General features: G+C 35.9%; 1 protein-coding gene across 1 annotated transcript in view; it reads right to left on the reverse strand.

Annotated features, from left to right (window-relative positions):
• Positions 1 to 20,735, reverse strand: part of dock5 (dedicator of cytokinesis 5) — a 66,444-nt gene that overhangs the window by 2,361 nt on the left and 43,348 nt on the right. Inside the window, exons 37-48 of the mRNA XM_056265246.1 lie at positions 19,269 to 19,388; positions 18,213 to 18,302; positions 14,440 to 14,544; positions 13,800 to 13,941; positions 13,040 to 13,121; positions 12,870 to 12,954; positions 10,925 to 11,011; positions 10,002 to 10,178; positions 8,834 to 8,917; positions 7,640 to 7,777; positions 6,121 to 6,287; positions 3,757 to 3,901 (exon numbers count right to left, since the gene is read on the reverse strand). Coding sequence (XP_056121221.1) covers positions 3,757 to 3,901; positions 6,121 to 6,287; positions 7,640 to 7,777; positions 8,834 to 8,917; positions 10,002 to 10,178; positions 10,925 to 11,011; positions 12,870 to 12,954; positions 13,040 to 13,121; positions 13,800 to 13,941; positions 14,440 to 14,544; positions 18,213 to 18,302; positions 19,269 to 19,388 — 1,422 coding nt within the window. The remainder of the gene's footprint in view (positions 1 to 3,756; positions 3,902 to 6,120; positions 6,288 to 7,639; positions 7,778 to 8,833; positions 8,918 to 10,001; positions 10,179 to 10,924; positions 11,012 to 12,869; positions 12,955 to 13,039; positions 13,122 to 13,799; positions 13,942 to 14,439; positions 14,545 to 18,212; positions 18,303 to 19,268; positions 19,389 to 20,735) is intronic.

Below are 20,735 nucleotides of genomic sequence, written 5' to 3' on the forward strand. Positions count from 1 at the left end.
GTGATCTACTGATGACGTGCAAATTAAAAGGCAGCAGGACCATTTCTATAGCCTGGGAAAACCCAGACAACTTCCGGCAAATTTAGATTTGCTCTGAAAGTTAGTCTGGCAAAGAGCTCATTCAAGCCCATTTCCAATCCGCCGAAATCGAGGCACCAATCAGAAACGTTGGGGCGGGCTTTACACGATGACGACAGCGCTGGGATTTTGAAGCAGATTTTGTAGCCTACATTACAAAGATGGATGCCGCCGTCGAACATCACTCGTTCCAATCAGCTATCGCGTCTGTTTTAAGTTTCCTTTTTGTTAAAAACCGAGCAAAGAACAACACTCGGAGATGTTTCTCCGCCGCTCTGCATACGTCATCTCCTTCATCGCTCTGATTGGGTTTAGGTCTATCCGCGACGTCCGTTGGTGACGCCCCTCTGGAAATCATTTGTCTATGACGCTTTGCCAGACCATAACTCAGTTACAACTGAGAATGGTCTGGTTTTAACCAGGCTACCATTTCTACAGTCGTGCTCAGAATGAATGGCACCCCTAGACCTTTCATTGAAGTAAAATAATTAAAAAAGTGTGGGGGAATCACATTATGAAATAAATATTTTTCTCCAAAACACATTGGCCTGACAAGATAACAGCTCTGAGTTTTCTCCTATAATGCCTGATGAGTTTGGAGAACACCTGACAAGAGATCAGAGACCATTCCTCCAGATCCTGCAGATTCCCAGATCCATGTTGGCGCTTCTCTTCAGTTCACTCCACTCATCAGGTCAGGGAACTGGGACGGTCATGGCAGAAGCTTCATTTTGTGCTCCGTAACAAATTTTTGTGTTGATTTTGATGTTTGTTTTGGATCGTTGTCCTGATGGAAGATCCAACCACGGCCCATTATAAGATTTCTAGCAGAAGGCGTCAGGTTTTGATTTTTTTATCTGTTGATATTTGATAGAATCCACGATGCCATGTATCTGAACAAGAAGTCCAGGACCTCCAGCAGATGTATGCCCACAACATTAAAGATCCAACGGTTTATTAACTTGTGCACTTGGGGTACTTTTTAACCTTGTGTGCACCAAACACATCTAGCATGTTTGCTGCCAAAAAGCTCTTTTTTTAGTTTCATCTGATCACAGAACCCTGTGCCGTTTGAAGATCCAGTCGTGTCTGACAACTGAATTTGCTGGAGTTTGTTTTTGGAGGAGCGAGGAGGATTTTTCTTGAAACCCTCCCAAACAACATGTGGTGATGTAGGGGTTGTTTGATTTTTTTTATAGACTTTCTGACCCCAAGACTCAACTAATCTCTGCAATTCTCCATCTGTGATCCTTGAAGAGTCTTTGGCAGTGTTGGGAACGTTACTTTAAAAAAGTAATTCGTTATAGTTACTCACTACTTGTTCCAAAAAGTAACTGAATTAGTAACTGAATTACTCTATAATAAAAGTAACTCGTTACCAGGGAAAGTAACTATTTGCGTTACTGTTAAAAAAAAAGTTGCTATATGTCAAAGAATTTGGATTTTTTTTTAGCAGTTTTCACAAGTCAGTTGAAATGAGTAGAACAGACAGGTGTTTGTACGTAACTTTCGATATTTATTGCACGTCGACAGACAGCAAGAGGTTTATCCTGCACCTCAAGTATTATCTTTGTAAGAAAAGTAAACAGTTACACCATATAAAGTGCATTTAACTCTAGCGAATTAAATCAAACTCTCTCAACCTGAGACAACTGGTCAAGTTAACAACCTGTACTTCCAAGTGTTTTGTTAATTTGTGTTTGTGTGTAGCATGTGTTTGCATTTTATTTTGTGATTTCACCGGAATGAATATAGAGTCTCCGCAACGGCGATAGATTGAAGCGCGCGTCCGAGTGAAGACTGCGCGCGCCGCGAGCCACAAGAGAACAACAGTATCCATGACACTGATCGCAGCAGCACGAGCGCTCCGCTGGATCTCAAAAACAACAGATTTAAGCGCTAGATCTCTTATTTAATAGCGAACTAAATGAATGCTCTGCTAGTTAACTGGATATTTTTTATTTATTTGTATTAGGTATCCGTTCTATGACATTAGTATATTTTTTACTAACCGTATATTTACGTATATTGCGTCGTTGTACCCAGCACTTCTGAAAGTGCACTTCCGAATGCGTCTCTGTCCCCCACACATTTTAAACCAAACTGACGCCCATGAATCAACGCATAGTAACGCACCGCATTTAACGTCCAGTAACGTTAACAGCATTGTAACGACGGAAAAAGTAATTAGTTAGATTACCCCGTTACTGAAAAAATAACGTTGTTACCTAACGCCGTTCTTTTAAACGGCATTATTCCAAACACTGGTCTTTGGCCACTCAAACTTTCATCCTCACTGTCCATTATGTTAATATGCACACACAAATCCTCAACACACACAGTGATACAGAAGACAGTGTCATGAACTGGTTATCTGTTTAATTCAGTTATATCCCGGACGAGCCCCCATTATACTCTTCCTGGCAGATTCCTAAATGATTCCTGAAGGTCAAAATGGGGATATTCAATTCTTTAGCTATTTTCTTACAGCCACTTTCTATTATGTGATGCTCAACAATCTTTTGATGCACATCAGAACTATATTCTTTGGTTTTACCACATTGTGTTGTTACATTGTGATGGATGATTAAAGGGATAGTTCACCCAAAAATGAAAATTCTGTCAGTAATTACTCGCCCTCATGTTGTTCCAACCCCGTAAGACTTTTGTTCATCTTCGGAACACAAATTAAGATATTTTTGATTAAATCTGAGAGCTGGACATCAGCCGCATCACACACATGACCAGCGTCGGCCAATAGTGAGCCTACGTGTGATGTACAACACAGAAGCGCTGCGCTGTTACACTACGTGAACTCACTCGAGGCCCACAGAGAAGGAAATGAATAGTTGAATAAAGTCATTATTTTTGTTTGTTTTTTTGCGTACAAAAAGTATTCTCGTCGCTTGATAAACTTAAGATTGAGCCACTGTAGTCACTTGGACTATTTTAACGATGTCTTTAATAACTTTTCTGGGCCGGCAAGTTTCAATCCCTTAGAAGCCTATGGAGGAGTGATCCAGCTCTCAGATTTCATCAAAAATATCTTCATTTGTGTTCCGAAGATGACCGAAAGTCTTACGGGGTTGGAACAACATGAGGGCGAGTAATTACTGACAGAATTTTCATTTTTGGGTGAACTATCCCTTTAAGGGAATTTGGCCTTTGTGTTTCCTCATATTTAAACTCCTGTGAAACAAGAAGTCATGGCTGGACAATTTCATGTTCCTAGTCACCCTGGTGTGCTAAAAAAGGTAAACATTAATGGGAATATACTTCAGAGATATTATACTCGTAAAAAATTCTAGGGGTACCAATAATTGTGGCCACATAGTGTAAATAATGGCCCAAATACCAGTAAACTGACGAGCGCAAACCTTAGTAAATTACCTTTCGTAATTCATTTAAATAATCTCCTTCCATAAATTTAGCATCTGAAAGGGAAACTCCTACCAATGCATATGCAATAAGGTCAGCCGCAAAAATAACCCAGTCCACGCCTTTTCAGCGCTCATTTTTCACTGCGTGTCTTTAGTAAGCCCTGACAGTCGTTTTTTTTTTTACGTCAAAAGAGGGTTTGACCTGCCGCAAGCTGTTAGTGAATCTGGCCCTAAATGTTTAAAACTGCTCACTGACAGCCATGAACAGAAGAATGAATACAAAAGCTCCCAGCAGCACCTGGTCTGTGTCAGCGGGTCGCTCCAGTAAGACCTGAGACTTGCTCATGCTCCATTCCTTCCTGTTCTTCTTACTTATCCGATTATCTTCCTCTGAGCGGGACAGAACAGAAACCCTGCTGTCGCTCACGCGGGAGAGCAGTGAACTGAGAGAAAGAGAGACAATCAGATATTTGTGCACCTGTACAAATCCTCTGAGCATGTTGCCATGTATTATGCATTTGTGCAACAGCATTCTGCTTATGTATTAGTTTAGTAATCTAAGGTCTAGAAACACATTTGACTACAAGAAAGCCACTCGTGGGTTGAGTGGCGCAGAAGTAGAAACCTTCAGAAGTAAAAAACAATGTATATGCAATTATTCCTGGGAGATTCTTTAGAGAACTTTGACGTATTCTCCCAGACGCCAGTCTTGGTAATTGCTACTTATATGATATACGCACTTCATTGACATTTCAATAAAAGCACATCTGCTAAAAACAGAAATATAAATGTTAACATAAGATGCATATGTATACATATAAATGGATATTAACGGAAGTTAAGTAAACCAAAGATGTTCAAACATAACATAACATAACATTGAGTATAACTGCTTCTGACTAACATGAAAAAGTCATATTAATACAACAACAAACATTATAAAACATTCAATCATGAAGTTTTAACACACACAGAAGGAAACATTAAGAGTTTCCAAACTCTTCTCAACTCTTCACTTTTATGACAGGAACAAGTTCATTTGAATGGATAAAGTTCTAAAACTGTTTATGTTTATGAAACAGTTTGAGCAACACATTTTAGCACTGATTGTTTTATGAATCTGTCACTAAGTACTTCATTTTGAATTTCCGAATTACAATGTTGATTAATTCCATGTCATAGCTGATAACCAATAAAATGACTGATATTATTATTAAGTGAATATTATGGAGCCCAGTACATGACATGCGGGTAAAATATATACTACATTGTAGCCACAAATTAAGAATTCATTTCCTTGGTTTATTAATTTCTTCCCTCGTTTTACTAAATTGTGGCCACGTTGTAATAATTCGTTCCAATGTTTTAGTTAAATCAAAACAAGGGAGCAAACTAGTACAATGTGGCTAACCACTTACTAAAATGAGGGAACAAATTAAGTTGTGGTAATGATTTCTTAATTCGCGGCCATGATATATATATATATTTTTTTTTTTCGCATGTCATGTGCTCCATAGAATACTATTTTGCCTAATACATGAAAAATACAACAACAAAAAATTAATTCTATAGTTTTAAATGCTGCAAGGGAATTAAGCCATAGCAACATAATAAAGTATGAATAATGGATATTGACTTCGAGATTTGCTAAAGATTACATGTAACACTGCTAAACTACAAGTGTTTTTAAAGGTTAACTTTACGTGATCATCATCTAAATGTAAAAACAGGGGAAATGAACATGCAATTAAATATCTAATCAGCCAATATATCCAATATCAACCACTAAAAATAAAATGTTTCAGTTAACACAACTTTTCATACAATATCTAAGTAATGCAACAACAAAAAAACTTGCAAAGAAATATCTAGGATAGGAAACGCGTGTTAATGTTGGGTGTAAAGACAAACTATGTAAAACAGTCTTTGCTTTGTGATTAAAATACTTAATAATTGATGTGAAGCTAAAATGAACTAAACTGAATTCTAAAGGTCAGACTCAGAGTGAGGGAAAATGGTCATAAAAACTCAATTATTGATTGTTTTGACAAACAAAAAAACTTGACTAGCATTATAAGTGGACCTCAGGGGAAATTATTAACCAAGAATATTTTATAAATAAAGCAGCACACGCTCGGATGACATCAAACGATGCATAAAGTGACAGGGAAAGAAAAACGGAAACTGCACTTTTCATGTTCTTTCCGACTACGCATCATTCATCCACAATAATGATTTTCCAGAAAGATTTTTCCATTTACAGGCAAGTGTGACGACCAGCTAGGAATGACTAATTTCGAACAATTTCATCTGCAAATACTTGAGGGAAAACAAGCAGGCTGTCATTTCCTCCGATAAGATAGATAGATTCAATTTTTTTTTCAGATTTTAGGCTAGATGTAAAAAAAAAATCTAAATTATTGGGGAGTTTGTGGTAATTAAGGACGTGTTTAACGAGAACCCACTTAACCAGCACATAATAGAACCAATTAAACATGCAGGTTAAACCGGATTAATGTCATGTTTTCCACTAGCAGAGACATAATTACAGGGGAAACTGAATCATTCCATGACCACGGGAACTCTGTCCGGCGATAAATGAGCCCTCGGTGCGCTGCTGAAAACGAGGAAGATTATTTCTATGAGCGAGAGAATTACTGACTCCTGGGATGCAGGCCTGGAGGAGTGTCCGTCTGAGGAGCCTGAGCCGCTGGAGTGTCCCGAGGAGGCGTTTGAGATGGTGGACATCCGTCTGAGTGTGGAGGACATGATGTATGGCATCACCATCGACCCCACGCGACTCTTTTTCTTTTCGGTCAGAGAGCAGGGCTGGAGATACAGACAAAAACATGTTTCTATTTATATCATGACTTGAATCTCACTGACCTCTATAGTAATTCAATTAAATGCAACTCTTAACTTTTAGCATTTATACCGTAAATGTGACTTTAGCACTATTAAGTCTCCTCAATTAAAGTGATGTAATTTCTTCCCACCCAGTAAGATTTATATATATATATAATAATACTTATTATACATTTTTAAATAATAAATGTATATATATAATAATTGCAAATAATACTTTTATTCAGCAAGGATGTATTCAGTTGATCAAAAGTGACGGTAAAGGCATTTATAATGTTACAAATATTTATAATTGAAATAAATACTGTTCTTTTGAACTTTTTGTATTCATCAAAGAAAAAAATTTAATTAAAAGAAAAGAAAAATGTATCATGGTTTCCATAAAAAAAATATTAATCAAACTGTTGATTATAACATTGACCCAAAAATCAGCATATTAGAATAATTTCTGAAGGATCATGTGACACTAGCTATGTTTCCATCCACACGTTTTTATCCACATTAAGTGATATCGAATGAAAAATGCCTTATGGAAACAGTAAAATTCTATTGAATTTCATGAATATCGACTCAAATGAAATACGATCGGTGTCATCGGATTTTATCTTGATCGATATACGGCTTATGCGATAAACGCGGATGGAAACGTTATTATGGTGCAATCCATTTTGCCTAGTAAAACTTTGTTCGCAAATGTTGGCTTGAATGTTGTGCAATTCGGTGAGATGAATGGAAACACCTTAACATGTCTCAAATCAATTCGATATACCAATTTGATCGCAAAACAGCATGTGACGTCATTACGCACAGGTTTTTATCCGCTTTAAAGCCGTTTGATGGAAACACACTTTCACCAGCTTTATTCGCATGAGGTTTTTTACCGAACTTCAGATAATTCGATTGACAAGTGGATGGAAACATGGCTAATGAGTGAGGACAGGAGTAATGATGCTGAAAATTAAGTTTTGCATCACATGAATAAATTACAATCAAATAGAAACAGTTATTTTAAATTGTAATAATATTTTACTATTTTTACTGTATTTTTGATCAAATAAATGCATAAATTGTGTGCACAGGAGATCCTAAACTTTTGAAGGGTAGTGTAAATCTATGGGATTTTTGCTTAGTAAAAATTGCTTGGTAACGTAATAGCATGAATCTTGACAAGTCTTAGCTGATTTCAAATCTCCTTCAAAGTAATTGTTTGACAATATCCCGTATGAATCATTTCATCAAATCTGAAACATTTCCACCCAAAAACAGCAAACCCTCGATCTGGCTCTTCTCAATAGAGTCGTGTTTGTCAGACTCACTAGAGTAATGACGCCATAGAGTTTCTCCACTTTGGCGCGCAGGTCCTGGAAGCAGGAGACGATTCTGTTGTGAAGGGGTTTGAGCTGCTCCGTGGATTTCTCTCCGTGGATCCGAATTCCCTCATCAAGCAATGGGACCTGAGATGGAATAGACAATAAAGCATTTTCAACATTAATCATTTAACACTGAATGGATCAATTTGATGCTTTTTCAGTACCTGATATTAATATGACAAAATATACAGTGCAACAGTACAAATGTATAGATGGTTTTACCATATACAGTAGATGGTTTCAAAGCTAATTGAAATTTAGATTTAGATTATTATTATTTTTAAATGAGATTACTTTCATCAAGTGATTTAATCCATTTAATTATCAAAAGATATGTGATTATCTAAAAACAGGCAGTTCCACATGGTTATATAAATATACACTAGCATTCAAAAGTTTGGGGTCAATAAGATTTTTTTTTAAAAATAAATGAATAGGTTAATTCAACAGGGATGCATTAAATTGATCAAAAGTGACTGTAAAAATATTTATCATTTTACAAATGATTTCTATTTCAAATAAACGCTGTTCTTTTGAACTTTCTATGAATCAAAGGATCACAGTTTCCACATTAATATTAAGCAGCACTAATGCTTTACTGTATTTTTGATCAAATAAATGCAGCCTTGGTGAGAATAATTAAAAAAAAATTCAAAACCATGAAAAACAGCCCCAAACATTTGAACGATAATGTAAATACATTTAGATAACATAATTTATATATATACAGTTGTGGTCAGAATTATTGGCACCCCTGGTAAATATGAGCAAAGATGGCTCTAAAAATAAATCTGCATTGTTAATCTTTTTGATCTTTCATTCAAAAAATTCACAAAAATTATTTCATTAAAGTAAAAGAATTGAAAGGGGGGGGGGGGTCACATTTTGAAATAAATACTCTTCTCCAAAACACCATCAGGGCAATAATTATTTTACTTCAATGAAAGGTTAGATTTTTGCGAATTTTTGCAAAACAACGCAGATTTATTTTTACAGCCGTCTTTGATCATATTTACCAGGGGTGCAAATAATTCTATATACATAGTTAACATGGTATATGGTCATATCTCCCACTTCTATGTGAATAATCGGAGTATTGTGTGAATGGTTAAACACAACACAGATCAGCAGAAGTGTCACCTGCAATGCAATCAGGTGTTTTAAGACTTCAATGCGCTCCAGGTGGTCGGGATTCTTCTTCATGTAGGCGTCTGTGAAAAACGCCTGAGGAGTGAAACAAAAATTTCAATCAGGATCAGCCGGTGCTCCAGCAGACCTAACGCCTCGAGACACACATCAATTTTTCATATCTGACCAGGACTAAAGGTACAAAAGCAACTCTTGAACACATCTGACTGATTTAGCTGAGTATTATCAGAATGTTAGCTTGATTCGGGCTTGATTTCTTTTGGTTACAAATTAATAGAATCAAAATACAAAAAAGGTGTGCACATCCCAAACATTTATTGGGCTCAGGTGCAGGAGAAACAAACGACAATAATAGAAGTAAGAAGAGTAATGTCCGCACACTGAGCTTACAGCTCTGAAATTAAAGGCAGGGTAGACGATTTGTTCCAGAAACATTTTTTGTTATGCTGGTTGAAAGTCTCTTCACATCCTGATAGCAATCACTAAGTTAGGTGGTCTAAATGTATTTATATGTATATAAATCGGCTGTTGAAGGCGTAGGGCCATAAAATGTTCGTCCGAATTCAATGATACGATGCCCTACCTGCCAGTCAGCGTATGTATTTCCATATCTCCACACACCTGTTCGCGCAGACATCACGTGACGTCATCAGCGCGATTCATGCTATGCAGAGTTAGACAGACGTCAGTCACCGAGCGCCGCAAACGAAACAGCAGCCGCCTTATACAGTTCCTCTAGAACCAAAACAACCAGCTTATGCTGCGTTCACGCCATAAATACTGGGATTTGGAGGAGATGGAAACCCGTGACGTTATACTCGGAGAGGTTCGTGACTTGAATGTATGCGTTTCAATGGCAACACTATCAACGTCGAAATGAATCTGCAGCAGTCATGTGGTACAGGTCAGAGCTCTTTAAGTTGTTTATGTTCATTATTATTGTAATGTTATGTACTTTGAGACATGAGGTAGTTTAACTCCGTCTCTCGTGACACTTGCTCCCTGCTGTGCACGTGTATGTGGCATTGGAGACACTTTAAAGGGAGCATGGGATCTCATGGTTTTGAAGCTAGCTCGCTATTGCTAGCCTCTCTGAAAATTGCCTACCCTTCCTTTGATAGAAGTAGCATAAGAGAAGAAAGAGGGGAGAAAGACTGACCTTCTCGTAGTTGGAAAAGCCGCCCATGACAGCCGGGTCCACGATTCCATTGAGCATCATGGAGAGCGGGTGCACAGGAAGAGAGCGGTCACACGCCTGCTGCTGTACCAGATTACTCAGCTTCTCATTGGCCAGCTCCATGGTTTCTATGGCGTTGTCCAAAGGGCTGATCTCTTCCTACAAACGAGGGACAATATGAGACGAGCGGAGAGATAAGATCTGATTATGATCATACACTACCATTTTTTTTTAAAAGTAATGAACTTTTATTCAGCAAGGATGGATTAAATTGATCAAAAGTGACAGTAGAGACATTTATAATGTTATATATAATGTTATAATTAAGTTTAAAAGTATTTTATTAAGTTAATCAGTAGAATAAGTTGGTGTACTTGCAAAGTTACTTATAGTTAATAGAATGTCTAAAGTGGACTATCAAAATAAAGTGTTAATCTCTCCAAATATTCTCTGTTTTTTTTACTGTATTTTTTAAAATAAATAAATAAATAAATGCAGCCTTGGTGATCAAAGGAACCCAAACTTTTGAGAATGACATGAAATGGCATTTCTTGAAACCAGAATATCATAAAGGCTTGTAGGAGGGCTATTTTGATCTATGCCAGTAAGCAATATCCTAGCAACAGAACAGAAACACACAAGCATCACATACATTTTCTCAAGTAAAAAATCTACTCGGTTAATATTAGCAGAAACATTATTTCAGAAAAAGTCACAATTTGATGAAACACTATGCAAACAATAACATGCACTGATTAACACATTCAAGGGGCATTTGATAAAAAGGTGAATAGGATTTTGATGTCATGTTGTCTTTTGTTAATAGGTAAGTATTCAGATAGCACGTTTGACATTTAACAATAAAAGTCAGTTTTAGAGTATTTCGAGAAGGACGAGTTACTCACGACAGACATGGATTTCACTTCAAACCACTTGAGGATTCCTGGAAAGCGGTATGCTGTAATAAAAGTGGTCCTTTCGATCCACATGGTCTGTGAAGTCAAGGTAGAGAGGCACATTTACACATTTTGCACATGAACAGGTTCTGAAGGTAATCATCCCCATTTATGAATAATTATATAGAACTGAATTACAGGTTCTTGTACCACCTAGAAACTAGTGAAATGGTTCACAGAATCACAACATTCAAGATTACTGGCAATAAAGGTGATTCTTTAGTATTAGTGAGTGGCAACTTTATTTTAAAAGTTTAATTAGGCATCTAAATCATTATCATCATCAGGGGGTTGACAATCTGAACATTTTTAAAGAGGACCTATTAAGTCTTGATTTGGTTTTTGGCATCTACTAGAATAGGTTTTATGCTTTAACGACAGAAAAGTCTGTCAGTAACTCTATGAAGCCCCTCCTTCCAAAAAGCAAAGTGTGCTCTGATTGGTCGGCTGGACCAGTGAGTTGTGATTGGTCTGTGAGTTTCAACCATAGACTGTAAAAAAAGGTTTCAACACACTACTAACACAACTCAACCAGGTTTCGCACCCTTTTTTTTGGGATATGCCTTGGACGGGAATAATTTAAATGAGGAATATTGTGAATAAATGAGACTACAATGGAAGCGTTTCAGGGAGTTCAGAAACAGTGCGCACTGATATAGAGAATAACTCACTTTTTATGCTCAAACAGCAACATTACATATTAAACAGTTAAAAATGTAAAAAAGAATAATAGGAGCCCTTTAAATTACTGCTTTTAAATGATTTCTTTTCAGTCGTTTGTGATTATCAGATATGGATTTTTTTTAATCATTTCATAGAGATTGCATATAAAAGGTTTTAAACCAATTAATACTGAGCATAAGCTAGAACCAGAAATATTTGTATTCACTTTTACTACAATTTTCATATTGTCTTTCTTCCAAGAAACATAGATGTTAGAATGTCCAAGCAGCTTTTTACAAAACGAGAATAAAAAATAAAAAGTAGAGTAATTTTTACTGACGACATAATAACACTGATGTCTTTGAACTATTCCTTTAACATTTCATTCATTTTAATGACTCTTTTAGACTTTAGACTAGACTCTTTTAGACACAAATTTCAGGTTTAAACACAAATGGAGGATCCCTTTCCCACTCTACAGATAAAACGTTGTTGAAAATCCGGTTCGCGTACCCAAAGTGATAAAATAAAACAAAATTCTTTATCAAATGCATAGGCAAGTCAAGTAGTTTGTTTAGGCATGGTTTGTAGGGAAATTACAAACCTGCGCACATATATTCAAACGAATATAACTATAGAATCAATGTTTAATGCGCATGTGAACGCATGTGAACGCCATCAGGTCACAGGTTCGCGTTTAAAGTCTGTTTAGAGAGAACGCCGTCGTCTTAGTGGCCCCTAATGTAATAACAAATGATAATTTTTCTGGAAGTGAATCAATCAAAACTAACTTTAGCTGGAAATAACGTTACTCAAAAATCGCTATAAAACCAAAACAATCTCTGTTACCGTAAATTGTATGTTTATCTCTGTAAAGCTGCTTTGAAACAATCTCCATTGTTAAAAGCGCTATATAAATGAAGACGACTTGACTTGACGTTTAGTATGCCTGTGAGTTCCCTGCATTCATTTCCTTGGTTACAAGTCACAAACAATCTTGATGAAAACCATCAGTCACTCACTCATGGGGTTTGAGCTTGACACTTCAAACTTAAGCTTGCAAAACAGTTTTGACAAGGTAGATAAAAAAAAAAGTATAATGTCAACAATGTTGAAATAAAAGTTTCAGTAATTTAATCTGAAATCATCTTTTTCGTGCACCATAAATACCCTCATCTGCCTTATCGGTCAGCCTCAGTGATTCAATATTTGATCAATGATTGCAACTTACGGCAAACTCATTATCAGGATCTTTTTCTCCTTTCCTAAACGGTCTTGAATACTGGAACTTGTCCACCTCGTTCGTCCTGTAGTAACTGGGAAAACAACAGAAGGGAAATAAGATCTATAACAGCATTATTTACAATAGATTTGAATTGTGACAAGGGTGTTGATTCATACTTGAGGATTTGTTCAGGAACTCCCTTGTCCTTGAACTGTGAAGGTAAAGTTAGGACAGGCTTCACCGTAAAACACTGAATATCTGCAGGGAATTAATTAAGGGTAGAAAACCGTTCACATTCACTTCAATTTGGTCCAAAAAAGCATTTGGACACAATACTGATTTAATGTGAGGCACATACACAGTCTGGGGTTGGTAAGATTTTTTTTTTTTATGTTTTCGGAAAAACTCTCTTACCAAGGCTGCATTTATTTGATCAAAAACACAGTAAAACTGTAATATTGTGAAATGTTATTACATATAAAACAGTTTTTGTCTATTTGAATATATTGTAAAAAGTAATTTATTCATGTGAATTTTCAGCAAGAAATTCACGTTTCTTATTATTATCTTATTAGGTTGAAAACAGTTGTGCTGCTTTATATTTTTGTGGAAACCATGACATTTTTTTTCAGGATTCTTTGATGAATAGAAAGTTCAAAAGAAGAGCATTTATTTGAAATAGAAAACTTTGGTAACATTATAAATGTCTTTACTGTCACCTTTGATCAATTTAATGCATCCCAGCTGAATGTAAGTATTCTATTCTTTTTTTTTAATTACTGACCAGAAACCTTTTAATTTAACAGTAAATCTTTTTTAAACATAAAACAAACAAACCCATAAATCTGAAAATTTCACAGAATTTAGCCAACAAAAAAAGCTTTTGAAAAGCTTTAACATCAGTATTATTCTTGCTGGGTTAAAGGTCAAGGATACGTTGACCGGGTGAGTTAGAGATGTTGTCACCAGGGGGCGATGTGCTGGTTATCTTCACTGCATTGGGAAACTGAGACATCAGCTTGAGGTTAAAGTCTTCCAGCCACTCATACTCTTTACCGCGGTAAATGAACATTTTGTTCTGTTTTGAAACAGGGACAGTAAAAATGTAAATTGAAGACAGTAAGCCACTGCTATTAACGTACTGGCAACAAAGTTCTTTCTCTGTTTAAGTGATTTTCACGGCTTGATATCTGGCATTCAGAACCAATAATAACTGCACAAAGCCTATCATTTCATTAAATGTCTAAGGGGCTCTTGTATCTGTAAAAGAAAGGCATCAGGGTTTCCAACCCCCTGACTGTGAAAACAAAAGTATTATTTTCTTGTTAAAACCCAATTACTCTGAGAACTCTTTGGGGAGAGCTGCAATCAGAATATCTGTTTTCCTTTGGCAATGCTTGATGCCGAAATGCCCAACAGCAAGCCGACCCTGCCAGCATGTTTGTGTCACTCTTTAATCCATACTTTACGCCGCATAAACAACAGAAAATTAGACATTTGAGCACCAAATGGGGGAATAATTCTCCAAGTTGTTTGTTTGAAAATCATATCCCATATTAAATCCAGCAAAACTCACCCTGAGGAAGGAGGGGAAACCTTGACCGTAGTATCCCACTGCGAAATATTCGGGCTGAGGTCTCATAGCGTGCATGATGTTCTCATAATACTGTGCCTGCTGTTTCTGTGTACAAAACAACTGGTGTTTTTATATTTGAATAAGCAATTAAGGCATTTAAAAGTCGAGCATAAATGGAATAGTTCATCTGAAAACGAAAGCACCGTTATCATTTGCTCATCCTCAAATCTTTATTAATTTATTTTCCTCCTTAGAACATAAAAGAAGAATTTGATGCGTGTTCACGCTGCTCTTGTTCATACAACGAACGTGAAAGAGGTCATAATACTTGTGAACTATATTGCAATTCTTGTGAAGTCATATGACAGCTGTGGGTGAGGGAAATTTTAATATTGCACATATTCATCTATTTTTGACCGTTCTGATGGTTCCAAAAAACTGTTGCGTAACTAGTTTGACCTCTATTGCACGTAATCCTGCTAATACAAAGGCTTCAGTCGACTTCAATTACTGTTATCTGCCCCATAATGCCCTTGATCAAAGCACTTAACCCCTGGTTCTTCCAATACTTGGAAAGACGAACAACTATGATCCTTTTAGTAGCTTATTTTAAGGGGTTAATAATAATCAAGGTCGTAGTAGTCATTAAAAAAAATTCAAATTGTTGTACTTGTTCCTACAGCTCTCTGATAAAAATGCTTTTGATACCGTAACCGCACCGTAATTGTGGCAGTCTAAGTGGCAGCAATCTACCACGGAATAATTGCCAATACTGCCAATAATTTTGATTGTTGTTATGATTCTGTAAAAGAATTTCACCCATTTTCTAGGTCGTAGGCAGTGTTGGGCAGTAACGCGTTACTGTAACGCAGTTACTTTTGACAGTAACTAATACTGTAACGCATTACTTTTTAAATAAAGTAACTCCGTTATCGTTACCATATGGTGCGTTGTCCGTTACTTTTTTAAATTAATTAGTTGCTGGAGCGGCTGAGAAGTGTGCGCTGTTACACAGTACGAGATCACTGAAGAGACTGCTAGCATTATACAGAGCGAGAGGACACTTATAAACTCACTGGCTGAGTTGTTTACGTTAACACGTGAGGCAGCGCGAGCACGGAGATTACAAGCTGCACGGAGAGCGCTGAGCACTTCAGATGCGCATTTAAAACACAGACAGCGAAACGGTATGAATACAGAACACTAAAGTACACATTGCCATATCATTATAAAGTAATATTTTGTCTAGATGCTGCATCAACAGAGAAAGAACAGAAGCTTGCCGTCGAGTCTGAGAGGAATAACATTAGTAACGGCTAACTTACCTCAAGCGATTAAAGCAATGTGACCAAAACACACGCAGACCTGACCCAGATGTTTTATGTCGCAATTGTTACCATCTATTTGCATTAGTTTATATCCAGCTGGTCACTGTTATGCATTCATTAGCCGGCGAAGTTGTATTTTTAAAGCTGACGTGATTGCTTACATTGATATGTTCATGCAGCGACATCAAGTTTCCTAATCAAGTTTTCTAAAATTTAGGCAAATAAAGTGAAAGACTATACATGTAATATATAGGTCTACATTTATGTAATTTTAATGCTCTGGCCTTTGCAGATATTTAAATATGGCCATCTTCTATAAGCTTGAATCATATAAAATGGTAACACTTTACAATGAGATTACAATTTTAGCATTAAATATGGTTAATAAATGTTGTAGAAGTATCATTCATTGTTAGTTTTTTAATTTCAACATTTACTTAATACATTTGAAATTGAGTTTAAATTGTTATTGTATCTGTTATTACCTTAGTTAATTAGCCTACTATGAACTAACAAGAATGATCAAGGTACAATTGTATTGCTCAAATATTCATTCATGCAGTAAAAACGTATTACTGTCAGCTGCATGAACATATCAATGTTGAGAAAGCAAACACATCACTAGCTTTACACATGCTTGTTTTGTTATTTATTTCAGAAATCCTTGTGATATATTCAGTTTGTGCTGGTCTGACTTAAATAAAATAGTGTTTAAAAATTACTTTCTGTTTAAGTCAGTTTTGTGTTTGTATAGAGTAGACCATAACGCATAAAAGGGCATTAATGGGAACATTAAAGAACTTTCTTTAAAAAAGTAACTAAAAAGTTACTTTTCACAGTAACGCATTACTTTTTGGTGCAAGTAATCAACAAAGTAATTGAGTTACTTTTTGAATGAAGTAACTAGTAACTGTAACTAGTTACTATTTCTTAGTAACTAGCACAACACTGGTCGTAGGAGAGCCTGTAATTCATGTTCATTTATATTAGTTCATAAATGGACATGATTAACGTTCAGAATCAGATCTTGGAACCCCTCTGTGTAAATGTGGCTCTCTGCCTTTGGCCTCACAGACCATGTGCCTCTTTTATAGTTAAATATGGAATTGAAATTGTGTTTCCCTTCACTGTTTTTCCTCCCACATCATTTCCATCACAAAAGTTTTGCAGGCAAACACAAAGATTGTTGGGTGAACACAAAAGTTTCGCGAGAGAACGCAAAAGCGCTGAAATATAGCGTTTTAGTTTTCATGTGCCTTTTGAGAGTTATGGCAGAGGGTGTTCGGGGGGGGGGGTCACACTATGAATATAACATGCAAGCCATATGTACTACACAGTGTTGTTATTGTTAATATTGTTAAAAACTATTAATCTTTTTAATAATTGAAATAAAGCTGAAATTTAAAAAAAAAAAAGCATTTAAAAATTTGTTTTAAGTTGAATTATTAAAATGACTAAATCTGAAATAAAAAAAGCTAAACAGAAATTGTAAAAAAAAAAAAAAAAAAAAAAAAATACAAATTAGAAAAGCACAAAATTACTAGAACTTAATCTACAAATAAAACTGTAAATATAAAAATAAAAGCTAATTAAAAGCATTAATAAATATTACACTAGTGCATAAATAATACTAAACAATATTTGTACAACAAATATGGTGGTTTTATGCTGTTTTTGTCATTGTTTGACAGCACTCCTGTTCACTTTAAACGTATGGGAACATTTTGCAGCCTGAACATTCAGCTAAATATCTCATTTTGCGCTCCGGTGATAAAGAAAAATAAAATTGGGTGCGGAATAACATGAGGATAAGTAAATGATGACAGAATATTAATTTTTAAGTGTTCTACATACTTAAGCTTTGGTATTTGTTACTGTACATTACATACAATGATTTCAATTCACACAATAGGATTTATTCAGAATAAATGGGACTTTTTTTCATCTCAATTGCAAAAATTCCCAATTTTACTTCGAATTCATCTAACTAATATATGGCACATTTTATGCACCACAGGACAGAAAAGTTAAACCGGTTGTGCACCCAATTCATCAGCACAAACTGATCAAATTGAAGTCAGCTGCCAAGTGAGAACTTGACAGAGCCGAAGGCAGAACTGAGAGGAGAGTGTGTAACTGCTACAGTAGCCGTTATCGCACCAGTTTCCTTCCTCCTCTTGCTTGCCAATTGCCATGCTTATTTCCTGTGCTGAGTGACGGCTGCTACCCAGCCGACAGCGTGATGGATTACCAACCCAGAACGTGAATCAATAAGAAGTGCGTGAATCAAAACGAGCTTAAGCTTTAGCTTTTGTCTCGCTAAACTGTTTGTACATCACAGAGCATCTCCTGTTCTGGCAGAAGCTCGGGGAGGTTGGTCTGCGGCGTTACCTTCAGATCGCATTAACAAAGAAACAAGAGGGAATTCTGTCACGTCTGTCTTACCAGCAGTTGACTGAGCTCTATGAAATCAAACATTTGGTTTTCGTGAAGTTTAACAAGCTGTTTGGCCATCTCGATGGCCTTCTCCCACATCTGTGGACAAAGAACAAACAAACAATAAATGAGAACGTGTGTTGATGGCAACATATCTGCTGTGTTTATTCTTCTTTAAGGAACAGCTTTTCAATAATCAAACATCTGTTATCATTTAGTCTCCTTTACAGTGTTCCAAATCAATGACTTTCTTCATAAAAGATAAAAAACACATGTTGTCCATACAACTTGTGCGCTATATTATAAGTCTTTTGAAGACTTGAAGATCTATCTATCTATCTATCTATCTATCTATCTATCTATCTATCTATCTATCTATCTATCTATCTATCTATCTATCTATCTATCTATCTATCTATCTATCTATCTATCTATCTATCTATCTATCTATCTATCCATCCATCCATCCATCCATCTATCCATCCATCCATCCATCCATCCATCCATTACAAGGGAGTAATACAGGTATGAGAAACGCACAAAAAACACAAAAATGTTTTCTTTTGGGGTGAAATATATCTTTAAATGCAAAACCGTTGAAAAGTTTGGGGTTAGTAAGAGTTTTTTTGTTGTTTTTAATACTTTTATTCAATAAGGATGCATTAAATTGTGACAGTAAAGACATTTATAATGTTACAAAAGATTTCGATTTCAAATAAATGCTGTTCTTCTGAACTTTCTATTCATCAAAAAATCCTGAAAAAATGTATCATGGTTTCCGCAAAAATGTGAAGCAGTTTTCAACATTAATAATAATAAGAAGAAATGTTTCTTGAGCAGCAAATCAGCATATTAGAATGATTTCTGAAAGATCATGTGACACTGAAGACTGGATTAACGAGGCTGAAAATTACAGGAATAAATCAAATTTTAAAAAAGACATTTAGAAAAATTCTTAAAACAGCTCTTTTCTGTTCTTTACAGCTGTACTTCCCTAAAAATGGTGTGAATGGCATGTAAAAGTCATTAAATGAAAGCATTTTCATTAGATTTAGATGTCCATACTTTGCCCTTGTCCAGATTGCACATGATTTCCTGAAAAAGTCTTTCCTTCAGCTCTTGCTGTGTCCAGCCCTGAGCTCCGTCCCGTGGGATCAGGTGGGGCGCACACGGCTTGTCGGACCACTAGAAAGAGATTGCACAGTTCAGTTATGCCAATCACACTGATCTGCTTATCACCATAAGTTGCAAGTTTAACCAGCAATATGTTTCTGAGTGCAGATATTAAAATGTAAACCAGACTAATTTAAGCAGAATAATACGATTTTGGGGAGTGACAGGCTAAATGTTTGGCTTTTATAAAGATTTGGAGGATAACAACTGACTTTCATTCGTTTTTCAAAGCAAAGGTCATGTCATTTCCAAATCGACAGACATCCTTGTCATTGAATAATATACTATTTGATAAAAAAATGAAGCAAATTGTGAATGTGTCAAATCTCTTTAAAGGGTTAGTTCGCCCCAAAAATGAAAATTATTATTATTGTCATTCCAAACCCTTTAAACCTTTGTTCATCTTCAGAATACAAGCTGAAATTCCATTACCCTTCAAGTTGCGCAAATTGAAATTGCGAATTAAAAATAATGGAAACGCGTCAATTCCGCAAAAACTCCCAATTCGAAAAAGGAATGTTTCGCAAAACTGCGATGGAAACAGTTTTTTAGCATTTACAGGTCACCTGGCGTATATGTAAAAGTCACAAAAACCACTTTAAAAAAGGTACGGTATGTTTGGACAGAAGACGAGACAAAATTATTCATTAAACTTTTTATGGGAATACTGGATTCTAAAAAAGAAATGCCACAATTTATCACCACGAGAGCAGACTTTGGTGTATGAACGCACGTTGAACGCAATTATGTTTTTTTGAGCAAACAAAGCACTCCCGACGCTTCATAAAATTGAGGTTAAACCACCGGAGTCACATGGATTACTTTAATAACGTCTTTACTACCTTTCTGGGGCTTGAAAGTGCTAGTTGTGTAGCTGTCAATGGAGGGACAGAAAGCTCTCAGATTTCATCAAAAAGATCTTCATTTGTGTTCTGATGATAAACGAAAGTCTTACAGGTTTGGAACGACATGAGGGTGAGTAATTAATGACAGAATTTTCCTTTTTGGGTGAACTATCCCTTTGATATCATAATATTTCATATGTATCATTTGTCATCATTACATTATTTTATGCAGTATTAGTCAAAGTTTTTTTTTGCTTCTGGCAACCTCTTGTCATGTATTTTGTATTCGCTATCTATGTTTGTATTCGCTATGTACACTTACACATTTTTTAATTTGAATCTGGACTGAAACATACTATCCCAGAAAAGATATTGAGATATTGGTTGAAAATGTTCTCTTCTTAATTATTGTTCTATAGTTTTTAGCATAGTGTGATCTACTGCACTCTGTTTGAAACATTTGTTTACATCATATATTGAGTCATTAAACTTGTTATTTAGAGGACAACACTGA

The sequence above is a fragment of the Rhinichthys klamathensis genome, unplaced genomic scaffold (genome assembly GCF_029890125.1).
Source record: "Rhinichthys klamathensis goyatoka isolate OS25496 unplaced genomic scaffold, OSU_Roscu_1.1 h1tg000231l_1, whole genome shotgun sequence".
NCBI classification, from domain to species: domain Eukaryota; kingdom Metazoa; phylum Chordata; class Actinopteri; order Cypriniformes; family Leuciscidae; genus Rhinichthys; species Rhinichthys klamathensis.